Source organism: Drosophila grimshawi, unplaced genomic scaffold (assembly GCF_018153295.1).
Source record: "Drosophila grimshawi isolate 15287-2541.00 unplaced genomic scaffold, ASM1815329v1 contig_311, whole genome shotgun sequence".
Classification (NCBI taxonomy): domain Eukaryota; kingdom Metazoa; phylum Arthropoda; class Insecta; order Diptera; family Drosophilidae; genus Drosophila; species Drosophila grimshawi.
In genome coordinates, this window is record NW_025063098.1 from 18,729,153 (window position 1) to 18,753,003 (window position 23,851).

Below are 23,851 nucleotides of genomic sequence, written 5' to 3' on the forward strand. Positions count from 1 at the left end.
TGAAATTTGCATATTGTATGTATATATATATATATATATATTTATATAGTTATGCATTTGCCTTGGTATCTGATTGATAAATAGTGCATATATCAACTAATCATATACTTTTTTGTTGTTCATTTATTATATGCTGCATCGGAGTGTGTATCTGTGTGTGTGTGAGTTCTGTGTGTGTGTGTGTGTGTGCTTGCACAATTCAATTATCAAATTTGTGAGTAAAATACTCGTATTGTGTATGGTAATTATTGCATTTGATTTTTTTTTTGTTTTTTGGTTTTTTTCATTTTGTGTAACTTTTTGCTTAAAATTACATTTCAAATAAGCTTTGTTTTCAAATTGTTGTTGTTGTTGTTTCTGCAATTTGCGTCAAGAAAAATAAAAGGAAAACTTCAGCTCAACATGCAACTTTGGACTGGATTTAACTTTGTTGATTTAAATTTTCATCAGCGCCGCTTGTTGAAGCCGTCATGGATGGTTGTGGACTCTGCGTTCAAAATACAAATATAATTGCATTTAATTATGGCAAAATTAAAAAATCAACAAGAAATTATACAATATATTAAACAAAACAAAAAAAAAGGGCATAAAACTGAAGGGATGCGAATCGAGCACAGCAAGCAATTTTTCATATGAAACCAGGACTCTATATGGGTTGATCAAATCAGATTTCATATGGATTTTTTCGTTTATTTTCTTCTTTTTTTTTGTGGTACGGTACGGTTCGGTTTTTGGTACGGTTAGACTATCACAGCACTGTTAAATGAGAAACGCAACGCACACAGTTTTCAACTCGCACGCAAAACTTACGGGACATCATTGTGAGAGAGTAGTACTATTTCGAAAGTATAGCATAAAATCGCATCGTTTAATTATATAGTACATATATATATATATAGTCGAAGTCGAGGCAATAATGGACGTAACATTTTAGTGTGTCTTGTAGTAAGTACGAGTATACAGTATTTCAAATTTAATGCACTTAGTTAAACGATTTTCATTTTCGTATGACTATGACTAATAAAATGTATACACATATTCCTATAATAAATTCAAATGAAACAAAAAAAAAAGAGATAAATAATTGAAAAATACACAAAATGATTACAAAATTAATTATGATTATTCTTACATATGTGGATGAGTTCAAGCCAAACCCAAAAATTCGTATTGTAGGTTCGTGTGTGTTATATGTATGAGAGAGCAAAGCATTTTGCACATTCTAAATATATGGTTTAAATGCTTGGCAGACTTTCACAATCATCGTTAATACATTTATATATATATATATATAGATTGAGCATTTGTGTTGCTAGTTTCCACATCAATATTAATAAAAATTTGTACTATTCTACATAGTATAAAAGTTTTGACAAATTTGCCATAAATAATACTCAATTGGCATTTGCTGTTGCTTATTTTAAGAACCATTGCCTAAATAGTTAACGAATTTAACAAAAGTTTGGCTAACATCTTGAGAGTGAATTTACCAAACTCCTCACAAATTCATACACTTTCCAATAGCCAGCACAAATGGTGATTTTTTATTGGAAGGGGTATCAAATAATTTCAGCTAGCCGAAATTAACAATATTTGTTGTAGTGTATTATTTTGTATGTGGTCTGTATACATAATTTAAAATAGAAACTCTTGCAAACTCATTCGAGATTTTTCATTTGTCTTCGGGTATAAATGTTAATATACTTGTGTCAGTTTCAGTTTTGGATCTGATCTTTAAAATTCTAGGTACAGTTAAGTAGATATTTTTGTTTGTTTTTGTAATTGGTTAAATTTTGAGTAAGTTTTTTTTATCGGGTTTTCGGGTTTTCACTTAAAAAGCGAGTCAAATATATCGTTACACACACAGTCAGAGTTACAAAGACCGAATTCTAGGTGTATGGTGGCAACCAAGCGACCCTGCGCCGCAAACTACAAATTCCAGATGGATCGAGAGTTAAGAGAGCGAGAGTGGGCGAGAAAGAGAGAAAGAAAGAGAAGTGAATGTGTGTAAAATGGTTAACACACCGAGTGTGTTCTGGTATTCGAGAGTATTTTTTTTTTTATAATTTGTAAGTATGAATATGAAGCACGCTTATTTTTGTTGTTGGAATTTTTAGATTCGATATTCGATTTTATAGCCAATCTATCTCAGTTTGAGTTTGAAAGAAATTCATTTTTAAATGTAACATAAAATGTTGTAAGTACTCAAATTAATCAAAGTCAAATCAGAAAATAAAGTGAATACTAAGAGAAAAACAAATACCCGCTATAATATATGTATAAAACTTGGTAGTGCCGTAAAATACGTTGACTCAAGTATTTTAATATTACGATTTCGATGTTATTTTCGTTGTCTTTTGTCGGGCATTATGAATTGCTATTTGGGTTAATTTATTTGAAAGTGAAAACCAGTTAGTTCGAGCTGTTTTTTTTTCTTTTTTTCTTGGGTTATTGGGTGGTTTGCAAGCCATTATGGGTGCTGTTTTTTTGTTTTTGGTGCGGTGCTCTTCGGATATTGATATGTATGCCATATAAAATACACGTTAATAATGAAATGAAATCAACAATTATAATTACAATAAAAAAATGAATTTCTTGAAGTAAACACAAAATGGGATATATTATTTGTCGAATGATTTATGATATATGTATGATTAAATGGCATGTTCCTTTCGTATACTTGTAAATGAAATCAAATTTAATAAATTAGGCTTAAATGGAAATCTACTGTTGTTATTTTATTTTGGTTTTATTTTGAGCAATTCTACTTTTCGCTTAGGTAGACGTAGTTTACCTGTGTTGGTGGTGTTGTCAGTGCAACAGAGTGATCAACATTTTTCAAATAATCCTTATCATCGAAAATCTTCTTTTCACCGCCACCGGGCTTGTGCTTTACATTATCCAAAGAGCCAACTTTGCTTTGTGCCTTAATTTCTATTTTTTGCGATTGTATCTGAAAAGTAGCAGCACCGGCAACGCACAGAAAATTAATTAGCAACTTTTCGATTGATTTTTTTATTTTTTTGTATAAGGAATTTTGTATTTGGGCTGGTGGATTATGAACACACGATAATACGATCAATCATAAGTCCAATCCTTGATATAACTGCAATTTAGAATTTTTTTATACTGCGCACACAACACATACAACTAAAATGAAAAACATTGATGCCACATATTTACAACACAAACATTCTACATACATATTAGGTGCTTATTTAAATATTTCAACTTTCTAAAAAGTGAGGTTATGTGCTCAAAAATACCAGAAAACTGAATACAATGTTTTTTACTCATAGAAAAGCACATCAACAATACAATATAAATGTACAGAGAATTAATGAAAACTACTTACATCCTTTGTGTTGTTATCCTTTATTATTTTTTTTTTTTGGTAAATCATTTGTTAAGAACATTTATTTGATGATTAAAACAAAATACACAATCCATAAATTTGTTTAGTTTCAGTAAAAAATTAAATTCAAAATCAAAATTATAAAATATTGAGAACAAGTTTAAACAGTTGCCAGATAATAGTTTTGATTAATATTTGGAAACGGTTTCTGAACTTCGACAAGCCGAAGTCAGGAACTCTCCAAATACATAATAGAGCTATTTGGTATGAATACTAGCTAACCCAAAACAATTTTAGGTACAATGAGGTCCTGTCAATAAGATGATTGATTTTTATTAACACCATTTTTTAATATTGCAGCGATTTTAGTCTTTTTTAGCGTTACCTATCCAACGTACCTCTAACCCAACTAATCGTCTTGGTTATACAAATTCTCATCCAGTCGCCTGTTATATGATATCATATTCATCATGTGGTGACTGACTATTTTCGAGCCCTCGCCATAGACTATGTTGTTAGGGAATCTATTTGAGTACCTCTGTAAATTTGTCAATTATTGTTTTGTTTTTTTTTGTTTTTTGTATACAGTTCATTTTTGTTATGGAATGTAGATGGTATTAGTTGTCTGATGTGATGTGAGAGATTATCGAACATGGGCATAGCCAGCAGAAAACAGAGCATTTATCTCACCTTTTTTTCTGGTTGGTTTGATGGTTTGGAAATCTATTTACAGGTGATTTGGTTCACGGAAAGGAGTTCGGATTCAAAGCCGGCTTGCAGCCTTGTTTGTAAGGTTCTTTTGAGTTATCTACGTTTTGACTTGCCTGGGCCCCTTTTAGCTAGGATTCTGGCTACGCCCATGGTACATCGAACACCTTAAAGCTACAAGTTGAGAGCATGCCATATGAGAAGAACTAAATGAACATTGCAGCAGTCATGCAGTTAGAGTCGGAACTGGAGCGACACATGCCCATGCCAAAGTTAAGATCAAAGTGGAAACTTATACTATTTGTTGTAGAGCAACCACATGCGTTGCCACAAAATTAGTGTAACACTATTAAACAAAAAAAAAACCTTAAAAAAATGCTTAACTTTTGATTTTAGACTCCGAAATGAAATATACACTAAGAAAAATCGCTCTAAAATTACCGAACATTTTTTGGGGCTCTAGGAATCATTTCTAAAGTTAAGAAATACATGTTTGTAATTCTCAACAAGTAGAGAACTGGCTATAGGATATCTCCTAGTCGATTACTCTTGCTTAGAACACTCTTGCTGCTTAGCAAATGTATCTCTAAATTTAGAAATGATAGCAACAATTTTATTTTAAATTCACTCTTTGACAATGTAAGTCGAGTTCAAATTAATGCGACTTTCGAAATTGTAGAGCATATCTTTCTCTGAGTGTACCATAGAAGTAGCAATTATAGTTAAAGTAAAAGTATTCAATGGCACTCGTATATGTTGTATGTATGTCTCTGGGTCAAACTCAAAAAATAATAAAAAAGGCATTTGGTAAATAGAAAATATATTTGTTGAAATGTGGATTTACCTTGATGTCACCGCCACCGGGCTGATACTTCACATTGTCCTTGGAGCCGACCTTCGGCTTGGCCTTGTTATTGAAGTCCATTTTGAGGGTCTCGATCTTTTTATCGCCACCGCCGGGCTTGTGTGCCGCATTCTGGAGCGAGCCAATTTTCGATTTCGCATTCCACTGCAACTTTGTTGTAACTATCTACAAATTGGTTGGTTTTTTTTTTTTTTTTTTTGCAAATGGTGATTTGTAGTGGTGTTCGTGGTGGATTTTAATTGCAAATAGATACAAGTTACGGTAAAACGATTAAAAGTCAAGACAATTGCAACAGTTGCTATTTCAATGTCAGACGACGCGCCCATCTATAGATCTACTTATAGATATCGTATGTATATATGTATGTATGCTACATAAGGCCATCAAATTATGCTGCTAAGTGTGTAATTGCATTTTTCCTACTACAGATGCTAGATACCAGAGATTGCAGTAAGAAAACTAAATACATACATACTTATTTATGACTATGTATATCTTGAATCGCAAGTCGACCGTGAAATTGAATTTCTAACGAATACTTTTTTTTTGTACGTTTTTGTTTATTCATTTGTTTATACAAGTAAGTCTCTCAATCAAAAAACAAGAAGAACCAAAAAGATTGAAAGAAATGTCTGTTGAAAGATGAATAGATCATAAACAAAGATATACACATTGTTTGTGGGTGCACTTTGAGAAAATGTGTAGAATTTTGTAACGATACTTATAATTAAGTCCAGACAATACTAAAAACCAGAATGAAATTCTATTAATTCTACAATTTCTGTGTGTAGAACACTTTTCAACTGATTTCAAATCAGTTGGTTTCTCCAAATATTTCAAAATGTTTCCTAAATCAAGAAATTGTTATCTGATTTCTGATTGATTTCATCCAAAAAGATAAATTCTTCAATTAAGAACTTGAACGTTTTATTTTTAAAGTAGAAAGATGAATACTTAAATGAGTTGTACTCAGCAATGAACAAAACGAAACGATTGGAACCAGGTTGTTATTGAATTTCGAATAACGTTCTTCTCAGAGTGTATAGATATATATATATATATCAATATCTGTAGAGATACCCCAAGTCTTAGTCAACATAAAACTTACCTTTTTCTCGCCGCCCTTCGGCATATACTTGTCATTCTTGGCCTCGATGCGTGGCCCTGCACCCTTAATTTCAATCTTCTTGGACTCGATCTTGACATGACCGCCACCTGGCTTATAGGTGGCATTATCCAGCGAGCCAATTTTGGAGCGTACCGCCTTCAAATTTGGCGAAGGGGCGTGTCCAACCTGTACCTTGTTCATTGGAACTGAGAGGAAAAGAAGGGTTTATTTTCAATTCTTATCTTCCGGTTTTTTCTTGGTGTATTTACGTTTCTTGGCCGGCTCGGGTTCGGGTGTCTTGAGCAGCAAGCGATTCTTGGATGCGCTGCGCGACTTGGATGTTGATTTATTTGAGGGCGTGGCACTCGGTGGGCGCGATGTGCCCGACTTGTCTTGCTTCGATGAGCTCGATGTGGGCGTCTTTACCGGCGAGCTCGGCGAATGCGGTCCGTTGCGATCCTTAAATTCAAACATAAATATGAGTTCCACATTAAATTCTAGCGTAGAATGGCCTCATTTACAATGAGATAGCTCGCATCTGCTATTACAACCAAATGCATGTTTTGTCTTTGATTTAATTGACCACTTTACGACCGACAATAAATAGGAATATTATTCCGCTGCCTGTCAACGTTATGCCATTTATGACTCTGGCTCTACACAGAGAGGACCTTCTGTCTATCTAACTGAATATCCTGCCTGGTGCCAGGTGCGTCGTCTTTACGGCTTTCGTTGTCTTTGTCGTTGTCGATGTCGTTGTCGTTCTCGACACGAAGCCTTCACATAGTTTATGCATTGTTTTATCGATTGTCGCGGCCTCCGAAACTTCGTGTCGCTTTTTGGATATTTATTTACCTATATATTTATAGAGTCCACAGCCCCCCCGAAAAAAAGAGGAAAAACTTAGCTTAACTCCAAGCTAAACTATTCCGTGTTTGGCTCTGGCGGCACTTATCTAAAAGGAGGCCGCCTTGCCAAATAAATCGCATTACATTCGGCAATTTGTCAGTACAGTCGTACTTAGCTACAATGAACTCGTAGCCGATATAATTGAAAACAAAATAATGCAAATCATCCCAAATTTACATGCTACTTTGTGTAGACTCATGCCCAAAATCAAACAACTAATCATTTTCTTGTGGACTTGTTTTGACGGGGGCGGAGTTGAGAGCACTTTGACATTAATTGAACTTGTATCTTGGAAATGTGTGTGGAAATAGAATAATGGAAATAAAAACTGAGTTCTCATTTTAACCAAACTTGACCAAATTTGTAAGTAAATAAAAAAAATTTGACTGACCAAAATTCGAATTTGCGGTATTTTTTATTATTAGATAACAGAATTCCCTGAAATATTGTCAAGCATATTATTTGAATTGTTTCAATCTCAGACGAGAACTCATTTTTTGAAAAGACAAATAGATCTTTTATATTAATAATAATATTAAAAAGTGACCGATTGTTTCCCCACTTCAAGAAAGTAAGTTTCGTCAGGATATGTAAGAAATTAATAACATTTTTCATAAAGGAACTCATATATCAACCGATGGTTCCTATGGCAGCTTTATTTGGTAAACCGGTTAAATGTTAATCAATTTTTGAATAACAATTGGGATTAGAGTAAGGCATGTCACTTGTAATTTTGGTAAATATAACTTGCCAAACAAGACCTCAATACTCAAGTGCTCATTTATTTGAGAGTTTAATGATATATGCTCCGATTTGGTCTTTCTATTTTTATCTATCAGATTAAATGAAAAGCGATAGAAACTGCAAAACATCTGCGGGTTTATACCTAAACTTATAAGCTGCATTCTTAACTGATGATGAACAAAAGATGTTGCTTCGAAAATGGTCGTTTTTAATTTATAAATTTTTATAAACGAGCTGTTCGTTATAGGAACGTTTGACTGTGTTTTGGGATTGTTTCGATTTCGGCACTGCGCACCTGTAAACTTCTGGACCTAGACACACAGCGATAACACACGCACACACATATGTATAAATTTGTATGTATTTGTACTATATATATATATATATAGAGTAGTGAATTGAGGTATCTTTTGGTTTATTCCGATGCGGCAACTGACTTCTGCAAAGCGACAACTTGGTCTGAACTTTTAACGTCTGCACACGAGCTGCAAGCAATGAGTTATAAATCTATATGAGCTATGTGAACTCGTCGAGCTCTGGAGCAACAACTGAGCTGTCCACATAAGTTGTCTAATGGAGCGTGGAGAGCTCGATGTGAAGGCGGGCAAACTAACTAACCGACTGCCATTTACAGATATTTATGATTTGTGAACACACAGAAGAAACATAACGAAATGTGGAGACACACACAGTTGGCGGTCAACGGAATTAAATTAATTTGCTGCCAGTTAATTTCCTCTCAATTAAGGGCAGCGAACCAAAAATTGAACACAACACAACACAACCCAACCAGTTAGTGGTTGTGTCAGTTGGAGTTGGAAACTCACCTTCTCCTGAGTGGACTCATCCACGCCGCTGTCATTGTCACCTTCTGCAACAACAAACAAACAAATATAATTCATTAATTATGTTGTCTAAAATCAAACTTGCTTACAACATTTTTATCAGAATTGAATTGGCTTCATTAATCAACACAATAAAAAGAGACTTTATTCGGCACACCGACTACCGATCTACCCTTGCATATTGCAGTCATTAATAAATTTGATTATAAACGAAGTTAAATGAAATACAATCTAAGAATCATTTTAGAACTTGACCAGCGAGTTTGATCTGAATTATATTGGAAATCAAAAAAGTTGATCATACAAGAACTCATCCTATATGATATACTTCAGGTGTTAATAATGTTTTCGATAATGGTTAGGATTAAAATAAAGCTTGTCACTTGTGATATTTTTGTAAAGTTGTTTTAGACGGTTATTCGTATAGTTATATATATTCTCTGATCTTCACTATTGGATAAGCCTACCTCTATGTTAACTTATAAGTTCAACTCTGTCTGTTTCAAATCGTTCTGCACTTCACAAGAAAATTATAATACCCTCTTTGGCTGGTTAGAAACCAATAACAAGTCTTACTGTGACCACTCAGCATTTTGAGTGGTGCATCCATTGGCGATGTGTTGGTGGTCTCAAATGGTGGCTCCGTTTCCTCGAGCAGTGGCGAACCCATCGGATCTCCCTTCAAGCCGAACGTCTTCAGGGGAGTGAGGGCCTGACCTATGATGACATCATCATCATCTTCATTGTGCACACTGCTAGCTGATGGTGGGCGTAGCTGTTGTTGTTGTTGTTGGTGCGGTTGTTGTTGTTGTTGTTGCTGTTGTGGATGTTGTTGCATTTGCTGCGGATTGTAGGGTGGACGATAGGGCGCCTGCAGCGGTTGTCCAGGCATCGGACGAGCAAATGTCGGCGGCGGCGGTCGCGTCATATTCTGGGGCGGACGAGCACCTGGCGGCAAGCCGGGTGCTCCAGGTGCTCCCGGTGCTCCACCTGTCCAGGGGAAGCCACCCTGCGGCCGCGGTGGTCCCTGTCCGGGTGGGCTAAGTGGTCCAGCCGGATTTGGCAGACGCTGCGTCTGCGGGGGCGGCATTCCTGGTCGCATGTTGGGTCCCGGCGGTGGACCCATGAGCAAGTTGTTCTTGCTGTCTGTTGGACGTAGGGGCGGCGGCATTCCACCCCTGATCGCCATGTTGGGCGGCATTGGTGGTCGTGGCCCAACGCCAACCATTGGACGGGCGCCGGCAAAGGGTGGGCGTGGCTGGGGTGGCGGGCCCACAGCTGGACGCATCTGCGAGTGTAAAATAAAGTTTGGATTGGCTCTCTCTTTGAGCACATAATCGGTGCTGTTGCTGTTGCTATTGTTGTGGGTGGTGCTGTTGTAGTTTGTGTTCAAGGTGCGTTCTTTGGTGGGCAGCTGCTGGGGCTGCTGCTCCACTTGGAGTCTGGTCTTCGACCGCACTTGCTGCTGCCTGAAGCGTTCTGGATCGGTGTAGTTCACATTTCCCTGAGAGTAGTCGGGATTGGGCTGCTGACGCGGCTGCATGAAGCGTTCGGGCTCGGACTCCATATAAGAGCGCTGAATGGCGTCAGGATTGGGCAGCTGATTCGGCTGTACGAATCGCTCGGTGTCTGGTGTCTCCATATGGGAGCGCTGGACATAGTCAGGATTAGGCAGCGGCTTTGGCTGTTCCTGAGCAGAGTAGCTTGAAGTTGGTGTTGGACTTGGATTTACTTGCTCCTTGGTGGCGTACATCTTGCGGTCGAACGGTGCGCCCTGAACCTGAACCTAACGCCTGCGGTGTCGGTGCAGAAATGTGCAAGTGTCGGGTAATCCAATACCTGGCAGCCCAGCAACACACTCAACCAACCAACAACAGTTGGAGGAGGAGCAGTAAAAGGCGCCTGGCGGCCATCACCACATCATTTGCATACGTGCCTGCATGTGCGCCAAGTGTGGGTGCTGTTGTTGTGTACAGCTTGTGTGTGGCATGCAAATGTGTCTGTGCATACACTGAGAGAAAAGTGTCAAGCTTGAGTGAAGTCGAACCGCAATGCTAGTATGCTAAACATGAACGATTTACATATAATCCTAATAAAAATCGTATATAAATAATAAAATATCTTAAAATAAGTAATCATTTCGAATTACTAGAAATAAATATAAATTCTGAAAGAATCACACAACAATTGTTTAAGATACATTTTAGTACATCTCTGCTTTACTTTTGTTCCTTAAATATTACTTGGATTTATCAATTTACATATATTTTTGTATTGTGATCAGCTTCTTGAGATCGCACCTGATAAAAGTCGGATAAATGTTGGCAATTATTAGCTGACTTATATGGAGTATAATCGCGTATATAAATTTCTTTCATAGCTCCACAATTAGACTCCCATTTATACAATCTTTAAAATTGTACATTTTTACAATTTCAGTATTGAAAACTAAACGAAAAATCTACTTGAATGAAGATCTCTTAAGAAGCACTTCTTATACTAACCTTTTAGTTACTATTACCAATAAAAAAGTACTGTAAGTCATGAAAATCATACATCAAAATGGGCAAAGACTAGATTTTAGTAATGTCAAACTCAGTAGATACTGGTTTTTCTCGCCGTGTATATGTGTCTATATGAACACACATAGACCACCAGCAAAATATAGAATGAGTATTGTCTGGTATCGAGTGGAGCTCTCAAATTTGATGGCTTCTTCTTCTGCATTTGTTTACAGTTTATTGTTTTGGTTTATTTCGGATATTTGGTTTTGGGTTACCATTAGGGATATTTGTCATGAATTCCGCTCGCTGCTTGCAATATGACCCAAATCGTTGCTGTCGCTTATTGATTCAACAAAAGTTCGACAGTTCTAAGACCAGAACCAGACCAGAACCAGACCAGACTGGGCCAACTAAACTAAATCAAGCTGAATACTCAATGCGCCATTGGCCAAATTGTTGTTTGATTTTTGTTTTGCCAAAGGGTTTCCGAATTTGGTTAGTTTCAGTTCAGCGCACGGTGTTTGTTCGTTTTATTTATTGTCTGGCTGGTTGGTTGCCACAGAAATTGTCTCGACATGTCTGGCATGCCACTTGCAACCGATTTGCAAGGTCAAAACTATAATAAGTACAAATATTAATCATGTTAATCGAACTATCGAACACCATTCTCAATTTCATATTCATTTCGATTTTGATTTCAATTGAACTTTAATTTTTTCTAAAGGCTAATAAATTGAGATTAATTGATTTGAAAATTGATATTAAATATGCTTTTCCAATAATTACTTCCAGATATTTTCTTTTGAGCATAGAAAAGTGTTTAAGAACTTAAATAAAGGGGTTTAAAAGGGTCATAGATTTCTTTTACATACAATATTTTCGAAAATGTTTAGTTAAGAATTTGAAAAAAAAACGTGACGAAATTTTCAATTTTTATTATGCATATGCATCAATTAATTTCACCACAAGATCTTTTCTAATTGTCCAACAATATTTACGAATATTATCTTTTTGGTAGTCAGCTTGATTTAAGACAGGAATAAGTGTTAACAAAAATGATGAGGCTTATACAGGTTTATAATTTGAGCAACTTGTTCGCTTAACAACTGCAAATATTTAATAAGAAATTACTCAAGCTAAGCCGTGAAATAGATAAACTTGAAATCAATTGAAATTCCGGCGAAATGAGAGCGAAATTGAAACCCAGAAGAGGCTCTACTTATGCAAATTGTGTTAAATTAAACGATGACAAATTGTCTCTTAAATGGTTTGCTTTGCATAAATTCGACGATTTTGGTGCCTTTTGTCGTGCAGTGTTCTTTTTATTGCAATTACAAAAGCAACTTGGTAACAACAACTAGTGCAAATACAGGAAACTATAACTCACCGCATCAGTATCACTCATATCAATGTGTTTCGGTTTCGGTTTCGGTTTGGGTTTTTGGTTTTGGTTTTTGGTTTTTTTTTTTAGCGGGTTCTCGGCACTACCTGGCAATTAACTTTGGGCAAACGCGAAAAAAGAAAATTTTGTGTTGGAATTTGTTTTTTGGCAAATCGATAAAAAATGCACACTGAAAATGTTCGCAGCACTTTAAAACTATATACTAAGTAGTTAGTCGAACTAAACGGAGCTGTGGCCTTAGCACGTGCAAAGTCACAACTGAGTGCGGCAACAACTTTGCGAGGCGCCTCGCCTTGGTTGGTGCTGCAACCCCCAAAAACCAACCGCCAATTAGTGTGGCCCAAACTGATTTGTTTTTTGCTGCAGAAATTCCAGCGGTAAAAATGAGCGCAAAGCATTCAACGTTCAACGTTAACGTTTTTCATGTCAACTCTGTAACTGTAACAGTAAAATAGAGGACTTCTGGCCAAATTGATTATCAACAACAATTTGTGGGGGCAAACACGGTAAAGTCATATACTCGATGCCCTCGCAATGACTGCGCATTTGCTTGCCACACAAACATACACTCAGCGAAATGATTGTGCATTTTGTATTCCAATCAAGAATTTAAAACGAAATTCATTTTTCTGTGCAACTATTTTGGGAAAAGTGCGGTCAGATTGGTTTCCCTTCCTTTGAAAAACAGTTTTCATTCTTAAAATATTTCTAGCATCAATAACTTGATTACTTGAAATAAGTTATTTAGTTAATATATCAAGTACTAACACTATTTATTCAATTATGATATTCATCACTGCATGTAAATAAATCAGCTTGAATAAGTAGTTCAAGTTCTTCAATTAAGATATAGAAAGCCTTAAATTTATTTTAAGTACAAAAATACCTAATATAATTTGATCCTAAGATATAAAAAGTTTTACACTTATTTTAAGTACAAATATTCTTGTAGTCAATTGAGATTTATTTCATTTTTCATTCAATTTCGTTTTTTTTTTTTTGTTTCGTTTTTAATTTCTATAATCAAACACTTTTTACTGGTAGTAAGAAAATTCTGTTAATTAAAGTAAATAAGCTTTAATCAGTAACTCAAATTTTTTAATACAAATCTGGAAAATTGTTTGCTTATTGAGTGCACAAAAATTCTTGTATTTAAATCCAATTGATTCTACATGTTTTACGCCAATAAACGATCAACTTTTGTATCAAAAATGATTAGTAGCTATTCGAAAATAATCAAATGGATTCGGTTTTGAAATTGTAAATATAAAATTTGTATAAATTCGAAATCAGTTTTTCTGCAAGTGCACAAGAAAAGAGGGTTGGGCACAAAAGACACCTGCGCGTCACCCTTGCGTTTTCAATTAGAATTTTCTCGCACTCGCAAAATGCAAAAATGTTAACAAACTTTGTCCAATTGATTTCTGTTGCCAAAGTTTTTTGTGCCCAGGCAATGCAGTTGCGATTTTATCACACACACCACAATAGGCAGAGACAAACAAAAGCCGCATGCCACATGCCACATGCCACACGGTCTTATCATCAATTGTTAGCAGCTGGCAGTCTGCAGTTGGCCATAAAGCAGCGCAGACAAAAAACAAGAACAACAACAACAACCATATCAACCACAAATCGTTGCCTGCAATTTTTATCGATTTTCCTGGCCAGAGGGCAATAACTTGGCCAAGAGTACTTTGCCACAGGCTAATGCACTTTGCACTTTGCGCTCTCACCGCAAGGATACGCAGCACTTCTTTTCCACTTGCATGCCCCACAAATCTCTAACACACATACGTCTACAGTTATTACACTGGCTCCTATATATATATATATATATATATATATTTATATATATGTTTACTGCTGTTTTATTTGGTTAAGCGCGCCCGCTTTTGTTCTGTTTGGCGCGAGTGTTAAAACTCGACTGCTTTTATTTGCCTTTGAAAAATTTGGAATTACAATACTTAGAATTTGTTTTTTTGATATGAATGTGAACCGAATGCCAAGTCGCCTAACTTTCGACGGCTGGCTGCGTTTTGGCTCGTAAGCCCAGTCTTCTTTTGGCTGGCCCCAAAATGTCCTTGCGCAGTTCGTTCGCTCGCTCATCGGGGCGATTCAGCGACTCGGTGCTCGGCCGTCTGCTCCTTCAGTATTCTATTGACATACAAACTTATTAGTTGGGCGCCGGAGCCAAATGCAAATTCAACACGCCAACAATGAATGTGGCAATCTGGCAATGTGGCAATGTGGCAAAGTAGGGCTCCTTTGCCTCTTTCCTATACAGTTGGAATTTCGGATTTGTTTCTTTTTTTTTATTTGTTTTTTTTTTTTTGTATGCAAATCTCATTTGACTTGATTAATTTTATGAGCACAAGGAGCGCATTAGACGTGCCCCTGTGCAATATGCGACGGGCTCGGTCCTTTATTAAGGACAACATCATGTTTAATATATACGAATGTTGTGCATCTAGCGAGGGGAGTTCGTCAAGTAACTGCCAATGCTGAACTGATTTTATCATTTGTTCATTTCAAAAGTTGCTTTGATATATGGAAAGTATTTGTGAGATGTAGAAATGAACACTATAATTTTCTTGGCAAGCATTTTTTATTTAAGAATTTTTATTTCGTAAATTTAGAAATCATTTCTACAGACCAGAAAATCTTTATGGGTTTCAGGGCGTGTTTCGTCTGGATTATGTGCTATTAACTTCACTGGCAGCCCTCGCTGGCACATGAATCAGCGAGGTGCGCTCGTCAGTTGGGCCACCGGCACCGATTGCCACGCATCGTATATATATATATATATATATTTGTATTATTGTGATTGTTAGTCGAGAATATTTATTAGGCTTTGTCTATTATTCTATTGTGAATTTAGGTGTTGTTGTCATAGGTTCCTTGATTCGCAGCTAATTGTTGTATATGTATACAAATCGTATATATATATATATATATGTATCTAGATATTTAGATTTGAGCTGCACGCAAGCTCCAATTTTATGTCGTGCTTCTATCTTTATACATATGTATACACATAGAGTAAAGACAATCCATGCTGCGTTGGGGGTTGAGTAGTGGGTAGTGGGTGGGGAAGGTACTGGGGCGAGGTTATGCCAGTTACATTGGGGTGTCTATTGCATGTTGCGTTAACTTAATGTCTGACGATTTAGTTCGACTTTGTTATCGCTTAGTTGCTTAGTTCGATTGTCAAGGTTATTATGTCTGCCAGTTCACCTTGTTGCCATTCTAACAAATGGGATTTATTACACACATGCACCAAAGTTAATTAAGGGTTGAGTTCACTAACAAAACTGTTTTCTAATTAATTTGTTATCTTCAATTTTTTTGATTACGTTTCTTCACATTTAAATACATAAGTTTAACTTTATACTTTTTAACTGAACCATTTGATTTATTTTTAAATATTTTATATATATTCCAATTAAAAATATTTTAAATATAAAAATATTATGTTTTCTGCCCACAGTTAATATATTTTACTTTAAATATAGATTTATTGATCTGTCTTAGAGGTATATTTGTTCATCAATCTATAATTGCTTACATACCACTTTAATGAAGCCATTTCAATAATAAATCATCGATTTTTAAATAATTAATCAAACCTGAAAAGAAATAAATACGATTTTCCGTTAGCATACAAATTCAAAAAGGCGCCTCGCTGCGTTAGGAAAACGTACTATATTGCATAGTACCATTTGGGTTGTTGTCCAAATAAAATAGTGCTAAAAGCTCAGCTGCTGGTACTAAAAGCTCAACGAAAGAGGGGTAATAGAAACTGTACACACAAAAACAAAAACAACACATAACTGATGATGGTTAAGGCAGCAACAACATAAGCAGACCACCCACATACACACCGGGGGTGGCTCTGCCGCTGCGCTGCTGTTGCTGCTGCTGCTGCTGCTTTGACTACTGTTAAAACCGCCAGCAAATGTGTGTTTTCTGCCTCTCTTTTGAGCATTTGTTTTGCTTGTTGTTGCTTTTATTTTATTTTATTTTATTTTTTTTTTGGGTGCTGCCAAAGGGGGTTGCGTATTCAGTATCTATCGGCATTTTTGTTGGCTTCCCTTTGGTCACATTTATATAAAATGTTGCCACACACACCCAAATAACGGCACACGTACATAAATATCTATATACAATATTATACATACATATCTATATTAATTTTCCTTTCACTATGCTGTGCTCGTTACAGGCTCATTGATTATTTTCAAACAGTTTATTCTACATTCTCGCACAAATGACACTTGAGGAATCTCTAAAGATGAGTGCCACCGACTGAGTGTTCTCCACATACATACATACATCCATCCATATAAGGCATATATATATATATATCTGTTTGTACATATGTATTTATGAAAGCTTTTGTGAAACTGCGCATGCATTCGGCCAACAGCCCTTTAAGCCTGCGTCGCAAAAGATGAAAAGATGAATCATTGCACTCAAAAAAAAGTAGACCTCAGATATACGGAAAATATACATCAATTCGGTTGAAATCAAATCATTGAGGATGGGATTGTCTTCAAAAATATATACAAATATTTTGAACAATCTAAAGAAAGTTCTCTACATAATAAAGAATGTTATGCTTAAGAAACTTAATGTATTTTATACATTTGTTTTCTGTGTACGGCTTTAATTATTTTTATCTAAATTTGTTAACTTGTGTACATTTTGAAATTAAAAAAAAAAAAATGTTTCATTTGGGAAAAAACCTGTATAGAAAGTCTTCCCAGAAAAAAATAAGAAATTAATCTAAAAAAATTAAATAACCTGAAAAACCTGTATAAAATGTGGAAAGTTTTCTACATTAAAAAGAAAATTTTCTACACCAAAAATTAAGTACAAGAAACTCAATTTAACCAATATATTTGTATTATCTGCCTGTCCTTAATTTAAATAAATATTTAAAATTCTCTAAACGATTTTCGTAATTCAGAAAAACTAAAGGAAGACATAAAAGATATATTATCAGAGAAATTTGTCTGTGCAGAAAGTTAAGACGTAAAAGGAATCGAAAGATAAAGAAGAATCGGCTAGCAATCAATCAACCTTTGACTTTATAGTCAAATTGTATTTATAGCCCTCTTGGTTGTGGCTAACTTTAACATTTGTAGTTTTTGACGCACTTCGGTTATTGATTGCCACAAAATGTGGCAACTGCGGCACGCACGCAGTGTCACCAAATGTGGCGACATGTGGCCACCAATATGGCCAAGCCAACAACAAGAATAACAAATTATGCGACGGCTACCAAATGAGGCAAGCAGCATTGGGTAACCAGCAGAAATATGCGATCCACAATCTCACAAACATCCAACAACAATCCAAGATCTCACGTTAAATCTGCTCCGAGCGAAAGTGATGCCTTTAAATCCAAAATGAAATCAATGCAATTTCCAATCAATTTGACCGAGTTTAATGAACTGTCAACTGGGTGTCGCTTTTGGGTGGTTGGTTGGCAGCTCTTCGAATGGAAAAGGGTCCGCTTCGAAATTTGCGTGACAAGCGACACTTTGTTGTTAGCTGAAAACAATTAAGCCAACACCCAGACACATGCAACCACCCCCCCAAGACTACACTAAGAAAAATATAGAATATTCTCTTGCAACATTTTGCACATTCAAAAATAATTTTATATGTGAAAAACCTTTTATCATCTACAAAGTAGAATTAAGCAAAAATAATACAGCAACAAAATATGTTTTTAGATTTTATTATATATAATTGTTATTTAGTTATGTTAAAAATAATCTATAAATTATTTAATTCTTTATATAATTCAAGCAATTTTCAGAAACATTTATTGCTCAAGATTGGAGATGAGTTTTAGAGTTCTAAAAACAAGACAAAGTCTTTTCACAGATATCTGATATATTTTAAAAGTGTAGCTGAAAACAATGTGTTATTATTTTTTCTCTGAGTGTAATTGCTCACATTTGACGGGTTTATTAATCAGCAAGTTACATTTTATTGATCAAACATTTAAATGCCAGGCTCTCAAATAAAATTTAATTAATTAATAAAGCAACTATGCAACTATGCGGCATTCCGCAGTCGCCAGAATAACACACTTCTCAAATTAGCATTCATTACACACGCACACTCAGTGCTCAGTAATCAGCAATCACAGCTCTTAATAAATGAACATGGCGCGCCTTTCCCCATATTAATTGGTGCACCTTGTTGCATCGCATCTACGATAATCAAGTGCAATGCATTTGTAATCCCCTCACTCTTTCTGAAAACATTGGGGGTCGCTCTAAATTGAATCAGCGCATACTTGCATTCAAATTATGTCTTGTCATCAAGGGTCATTCCACACACATAAATACACTGTGAATTGGCAAAGATTTCATGCTCTTGTCAGATTCGGCACACTTTTCTAGTTTTCACAGACTTTTACAGAAAAAGAAGACGATTTTTGACCGAAAGATACTCGTCTCTTCCTATTTTCTAGTAAGCTGTAAGTTTTTGTCAATTATATATAAGACATTATTACTGATTTGAATCGAAGGCCTAAGTAAAGACTCTCAAATTCGACACATTATGCTGATAAATTATAACTTGTAATATTTGCAGTTTTATCTAGTTAATAACTATTTTTTTTAAATCTAAAAATTCTTCATTAAAATGTAGATAGGAAAATGGATTGGCGACATTCGTTTGATTTGTTTTTCATTGTAAATTTTCCAAAAGAAACATTATGTTCTAAGTTTGGATGTTGGCAACAATTTTTACTATTTCCATACCAAAATAGAATAAAGCTTGCACATTAAGTTTTCCTACCAAATCCACTTTTCCAATTATTTGCAGGCAAGCCAAAGCACAATTGAATAAATCAATTAGTCGACTTAGCACTAATCGAATTAATCATTAGTTCCATATAAGGGTCCATGCATGGCCAGGAAATAGTAATCAAATCTTTGATTGATTTTCGTGCTTCAGTTGCTTGCAACTGGGCGTGGCAGCAGCTAACACAAACGAATATGGCGCTAAATATTTGGTAATTGCGTTTTCTATTCAAATATGTGAAATGTAGCGGAAACCGTAACAATTAGCAGAGTCGTTCGTGCTTCGACTATTTTTTACATTTCTTAAAAAAAAATAAAAAATAAAAAAAATTATCTAGCACGCCCTCAATAAAGCGACAAAAGCGACAAAGGCGAAAGAAGCGTAGAGAAGAGTTGGAGGAAAATCAATTGCAATGGCAAAAAGGTAAAAAGGCAAAAAGGCAAATGCAAATGAAAATGGAAAATTGTTGCTCAGCTTGCGTTAATTAAAAACCAAACACTAAACTAGAGAGTAGGTGACAGAAATATTGTCAATTTGATCTATTTATAAAGTGCAAGAGTTCTCTCGCCACCAGATTAACAGTTATACCACAAGAGAGCTTTTCAAATGAGCAGGCAAACAGCAGCAGTTGCGTCACAGAGAGAATGACAATAGGAGAAAAGTGACCAGTACACTCAGAGAAACTGCATGTTCCCAATATAAGTGCAACTGATGTAGAATTTTGAAATAAAAACAAATCGTACTCAACTTAAGCTGAAAAATAGTATTTCTTTCTTTGAAATTTGAGTTTCGTTTTCTGATTTAAGACTCTGGTCATTTGTATTTGATTTGTGTACAAATTCTGTATGATTTCTCTGAGTGTACTTATCTAACCCATGCAGCTAAACAGTATAGCTATATAAAACACCTGTTATCTGTATGCGTATATAATCAATATGAACTATTTGCTATATACTGGCAATATTATCAAGCCTCTGCTTTGGACTAACAGTTGAGCAGATGTAGGTGAAGCTGACGTCGACTCTGCTGATGACTTCATGGGAATGACAGCAAGGCGAACCATTTGAGAGAATGACAGAATGAGTGAACGAGAGAGAGAGAGAGAGAGAGAGAGAGAGAGAGAGAGATCACTGATAGCTATCAACAACAATATATATAGTTTTATTATTGTTTTTATTTTTGTCAGTTTGTTGTTAGTTTATGTCATTTAGCACTAAGGTAAGACAGCACCAAAAAAACAAAAACAAAATTCTGCTGCTGTTGCTGTTGTTGTTGCTGTTGTTGTGATTATTTAACAGAGCCGGTTTGCACTTGAGTTAAGCATTTGATTTAATCAACGGCAGGGGTGTAGAACTATGAATATTTGCAACTATATCACTGTATCTGTGTATATCTGTGTGTGAAACAAAGCAAACATTTTAAATCTCAATTTGTGTCAAAACTCACCAAAAATACTCTAAGACTGGCAAATTTATGGCAAAATTTTAATTCATTTAAGGTAATCAAATACTATGCAACTAAGAACGACTTTTATATCAACTCATTACAGATATCTACAGAATCTAAATTTATATTTATATCAAGTAAACAAATTTTTGTCTATTTTTATCAACTCATTAAGAAAGTCCACATACATTTTGGATAAATATGTCACCTATTTGTCATTATTCTATATTTTCTTTAGTTTTCCAAACGTTTACGAGAGATAAAGGTAATCTTACATTCGTCTCTCTATAGAATCCGATGAATCTATAAAGTTTATAAATTTTTGGTAATAGTGTTTATAAGTTGCATATTTTCAATGGGTGTTTATATGTCTCAGACTTGCAGTAGTTGACTACTATTCACTACTAAATTTAACCGGCAGATTATATTTAGACAGATAAGCTGACATTTTTATGAGCTAAGCAGACATTTGAGTAAATTAAAATGTTATTTAATTTAAGTTTGCATATTCAGTTTCGTTTTCAGGTCACCTTTTAAACGAGCGTAGAAAAAAGCCAGACTGCGATTTCGTTTAGATTTAGTCTGAGATAAACACATGTGACTAGCTGAGTGACAAAGTTAAGATACCATCGCCAAAATGTATTTAGCTTAATTGAAACGAGGTCAAATGCAGAGCGACCACAAACAGCAGCACTATTTGGGAGCGTGGGAGGGGGCTGGGGCGAGGGGCATAGACAGCAATCTAAGCTCAAGTTGCTAATAGCTGATAACAGCGCATGTGAAATATGGGAACTGGGCATTAAAACAAGCGTCTGGCTTGCAGGTCCTTGCTCCTGCGAGACAATAGCCCAACATCCTTTAGCCCTGGCTTAAATGGGTAAGTACGGCTCTTCAGACAGACGTGATAAGCGCAAACAACTCTTTTAGTTGCCGTTCGACAGTTGTGCAAACAGCAACAAATAAAGTAAGGCGCAAATCTATTTGCATAAGTCGCAAGTCGCTGAATGACGTGACTTACTGTTGATGATGGTGCTGCATGTTCGACTGGCATAACCATCACTTTCCTAGGGTGTGCCTGTTTGCCACACTTTGGCTAATTGAGCCATATAATAGATATATGCACTGCAAATAAATCTTGCTCTTAAAGATATACAACTCTTTGCCCAAAAACAGTTGCCATGCCTGTCAACTTCAATTTCACACAACAAGCACACATGGAAAAAGACTCGCCTTATTTTTGTATCTCAACTTATTGAAAGACAACATTTTTCAATATTTACCGACGGCCCATGGTATTATTTATGGTACAGTTTCCAAAATTTAAAAATTCATTTTATGAATTCTAGAATATTTTATTAAAGACTGAAGCAGCTTAAATATTTCAAAAATTTAAGACCGAAACTTCTAATATAAGACATCAAATTTGAAAAGGTAAAGAAAAAAATAAATATATATTTGCCACAAACATCTTTGCGATTTGACTTTTAGTGAATAATTTTTTCAAGTGTAGGCTTGCTCATTTTCAGATTTTATTTAAGGATAATGGTATTTTGAATGCAGTCATAGTTTTAACTAATTGATTTGCCTCAAAGTAAACCCATGGCGTATGCTTGATGGCAAAGTCATTAAGCCTCACCTTTTTGCTCCTGTCCAGCGCTTGCCGCTGGTACCGGCTCCGTTTTCTGTTGTTGTTGTTGTGGCTGCGGCTGCGGCTGCTGCTGTTGTTGTTGTTGTTGTGGCTGCGGCTGCGGCTGCTGCTGTTGTTGTTGTTGTTGTTGTTGCGGCACTTCCTGTTGCAGTTGTGCCTGCACTGGGTGCATGGGGCTCGTATCAGCGATTACTGCTGGCAGAGCAGCAGCTTCCAGCACAGAGCTTTTCTCCATGACATCCGCCATATTGAAAGTGCCTCTGTATGTGTGTGTGTGCTTAAGTGTGTCTGTGTGTGTGTGAGTACTGCACTCAGAACAGGACTTTTATGTGTGCGTTTTAACTTTTTGCTCGTCGTGTGTATTCCACAATTTAATATATAATATATGTATCTCTGAGGTATATCTTGATTTTTTCCTTTTGCACTTTTCACCGACTATTTTTTTGGAATGCTTCTTAGTTGCTTTTTCTAATGCACTTGCCGTTCGAGAGAGAGAGAGCGAGAGAGAGCAACGCACTGTAAATCGGCCAAATAATATGTACTATATATTTAATAATAATAATGCTGACAATATTTCGCTTTTGCTTCTTGCACTTTTTTTTCACTTGCACTCAGCTAAGAAGGCAAAGCTGATTTTCTATTATTATTTTTTTATTAAATTCTTGGTTTAACAATGCAAATTTGAAGCGTTAGCGGAGCGCTAGTATCTTTTGGGTTTGTTATCTCGATTTCAACTGATTTTCAGTTCGTTGAAATTCCTAATTAACGTACGCTCGGCAGACGCGCAAGCTGCGTTTATGCTTTTTAGTACACTCGCAGGGGTAACGTAGAAAGAGCTTTTTCATTAGAGCTTTGATGCATGAGCGCCATCTGTTGTTGAGTTCGGATTGCTGTCTTTCTACACTCGGCAGTATTAATACTAATACTATGATTTTCATTTTGAAAAGTATGTTGATTTTTTAACAACAATATGAAATATTTGAAATTCAGTTGCCAAAGATGAAAAACTGAATATTGTATTCATAATTAGGGTGCGTTCATCTATCATACATTTTAGCTTTAGAAAATATATTGCCTAGCAATAAAAATGTCATTTGTTTTTATAGTCGACACCTGAGCTATTTTTATAAACAAATTTTATAGGCTAACAAGTTGTTTGCCAAAAGCGCATTTTATTTTGATTCTAAATTTCAAAAGTATGGTAGTATTTTAAGCGTGTTTTTTGTATCCCAGATTAATTTAGAATGTTCATTTTCACAACGTTTTTTCGATAATTTGTATTCGAAGAAATTTGTATGTGATGACAAATTATTCCAAGCTGTCAATCATGTTTTGCACTAATAGAAGCTATATTTTCTTTATCCAAGTCTTATTTTTTCAACGATTTAAGAGTCTATAAGCCGACAGCCCCAGAGATCCCCTGTACAACATTTCTGTATTGTTTGCATATAAAAGACTTAAAACCATTATCCGACTAAGCACAAATGTATAC

General features: G+C 35.5%; 1 protein-coding gene across 1 annotated transcript; it reads right to left on the bottom strand.

Moving 5' to 3' along the window:
* Window positions 1-23,090, bottom strand: LOC6567687 (microtubule-associated protein tau). Its single transcript, XM_001993747.3, has 7 exons — window positions 22,348-23,090; window positions 8,517-8,560; window positions 6,306-6,495; window positions 6,037-6,242; window positions 4,908-5,093; window positions 2,795-2,953; window positions 1-487 (listed from the first exon to the last, which is right to left on the bottom strand). Exons 1-7 carry the CDS (start codon window positions 22,604-22,606, stop codon window positions 422-424), a joined length of 1,110 nt encoding a protein of 369 aa, XP_001993783.2. The 5' UTR covers window positions 22,607-23,090; the 3' UTR covers window positions 1-421.
* Between the last annotated feature and the right edge of the window lie 761 nt (window positions 23,091-23,851).

What these genes read in the sequence shown, in the direction of transcription:
- LOC6567687 (XM_001993747.3), bottom strand. Translation starts at nt 22,606, where the DNA reads ATGGCGGATGTCATGGAGAAAAGCTCTGTGCTGGAAGCTGCTGCTCTG. An exon ending in CGCTGGACAGGAGCAAAAAG is followed by an intron (nt 8,561 to 22,347) that starts GTGAGGCTTAAT and finishes TTGTTGTTGCAG; the next exon opens with AAGGTGACAATGACAGCGGC. An exon ending in CCGGTGGCGGTGACATCAAG is followed by an intron (nt 2,954 to 4,907) that starts GTAAATCCACAT and finishes GCTACTTTTCAG; the next exon opens with ATACAATCGCAAAAAATAGA.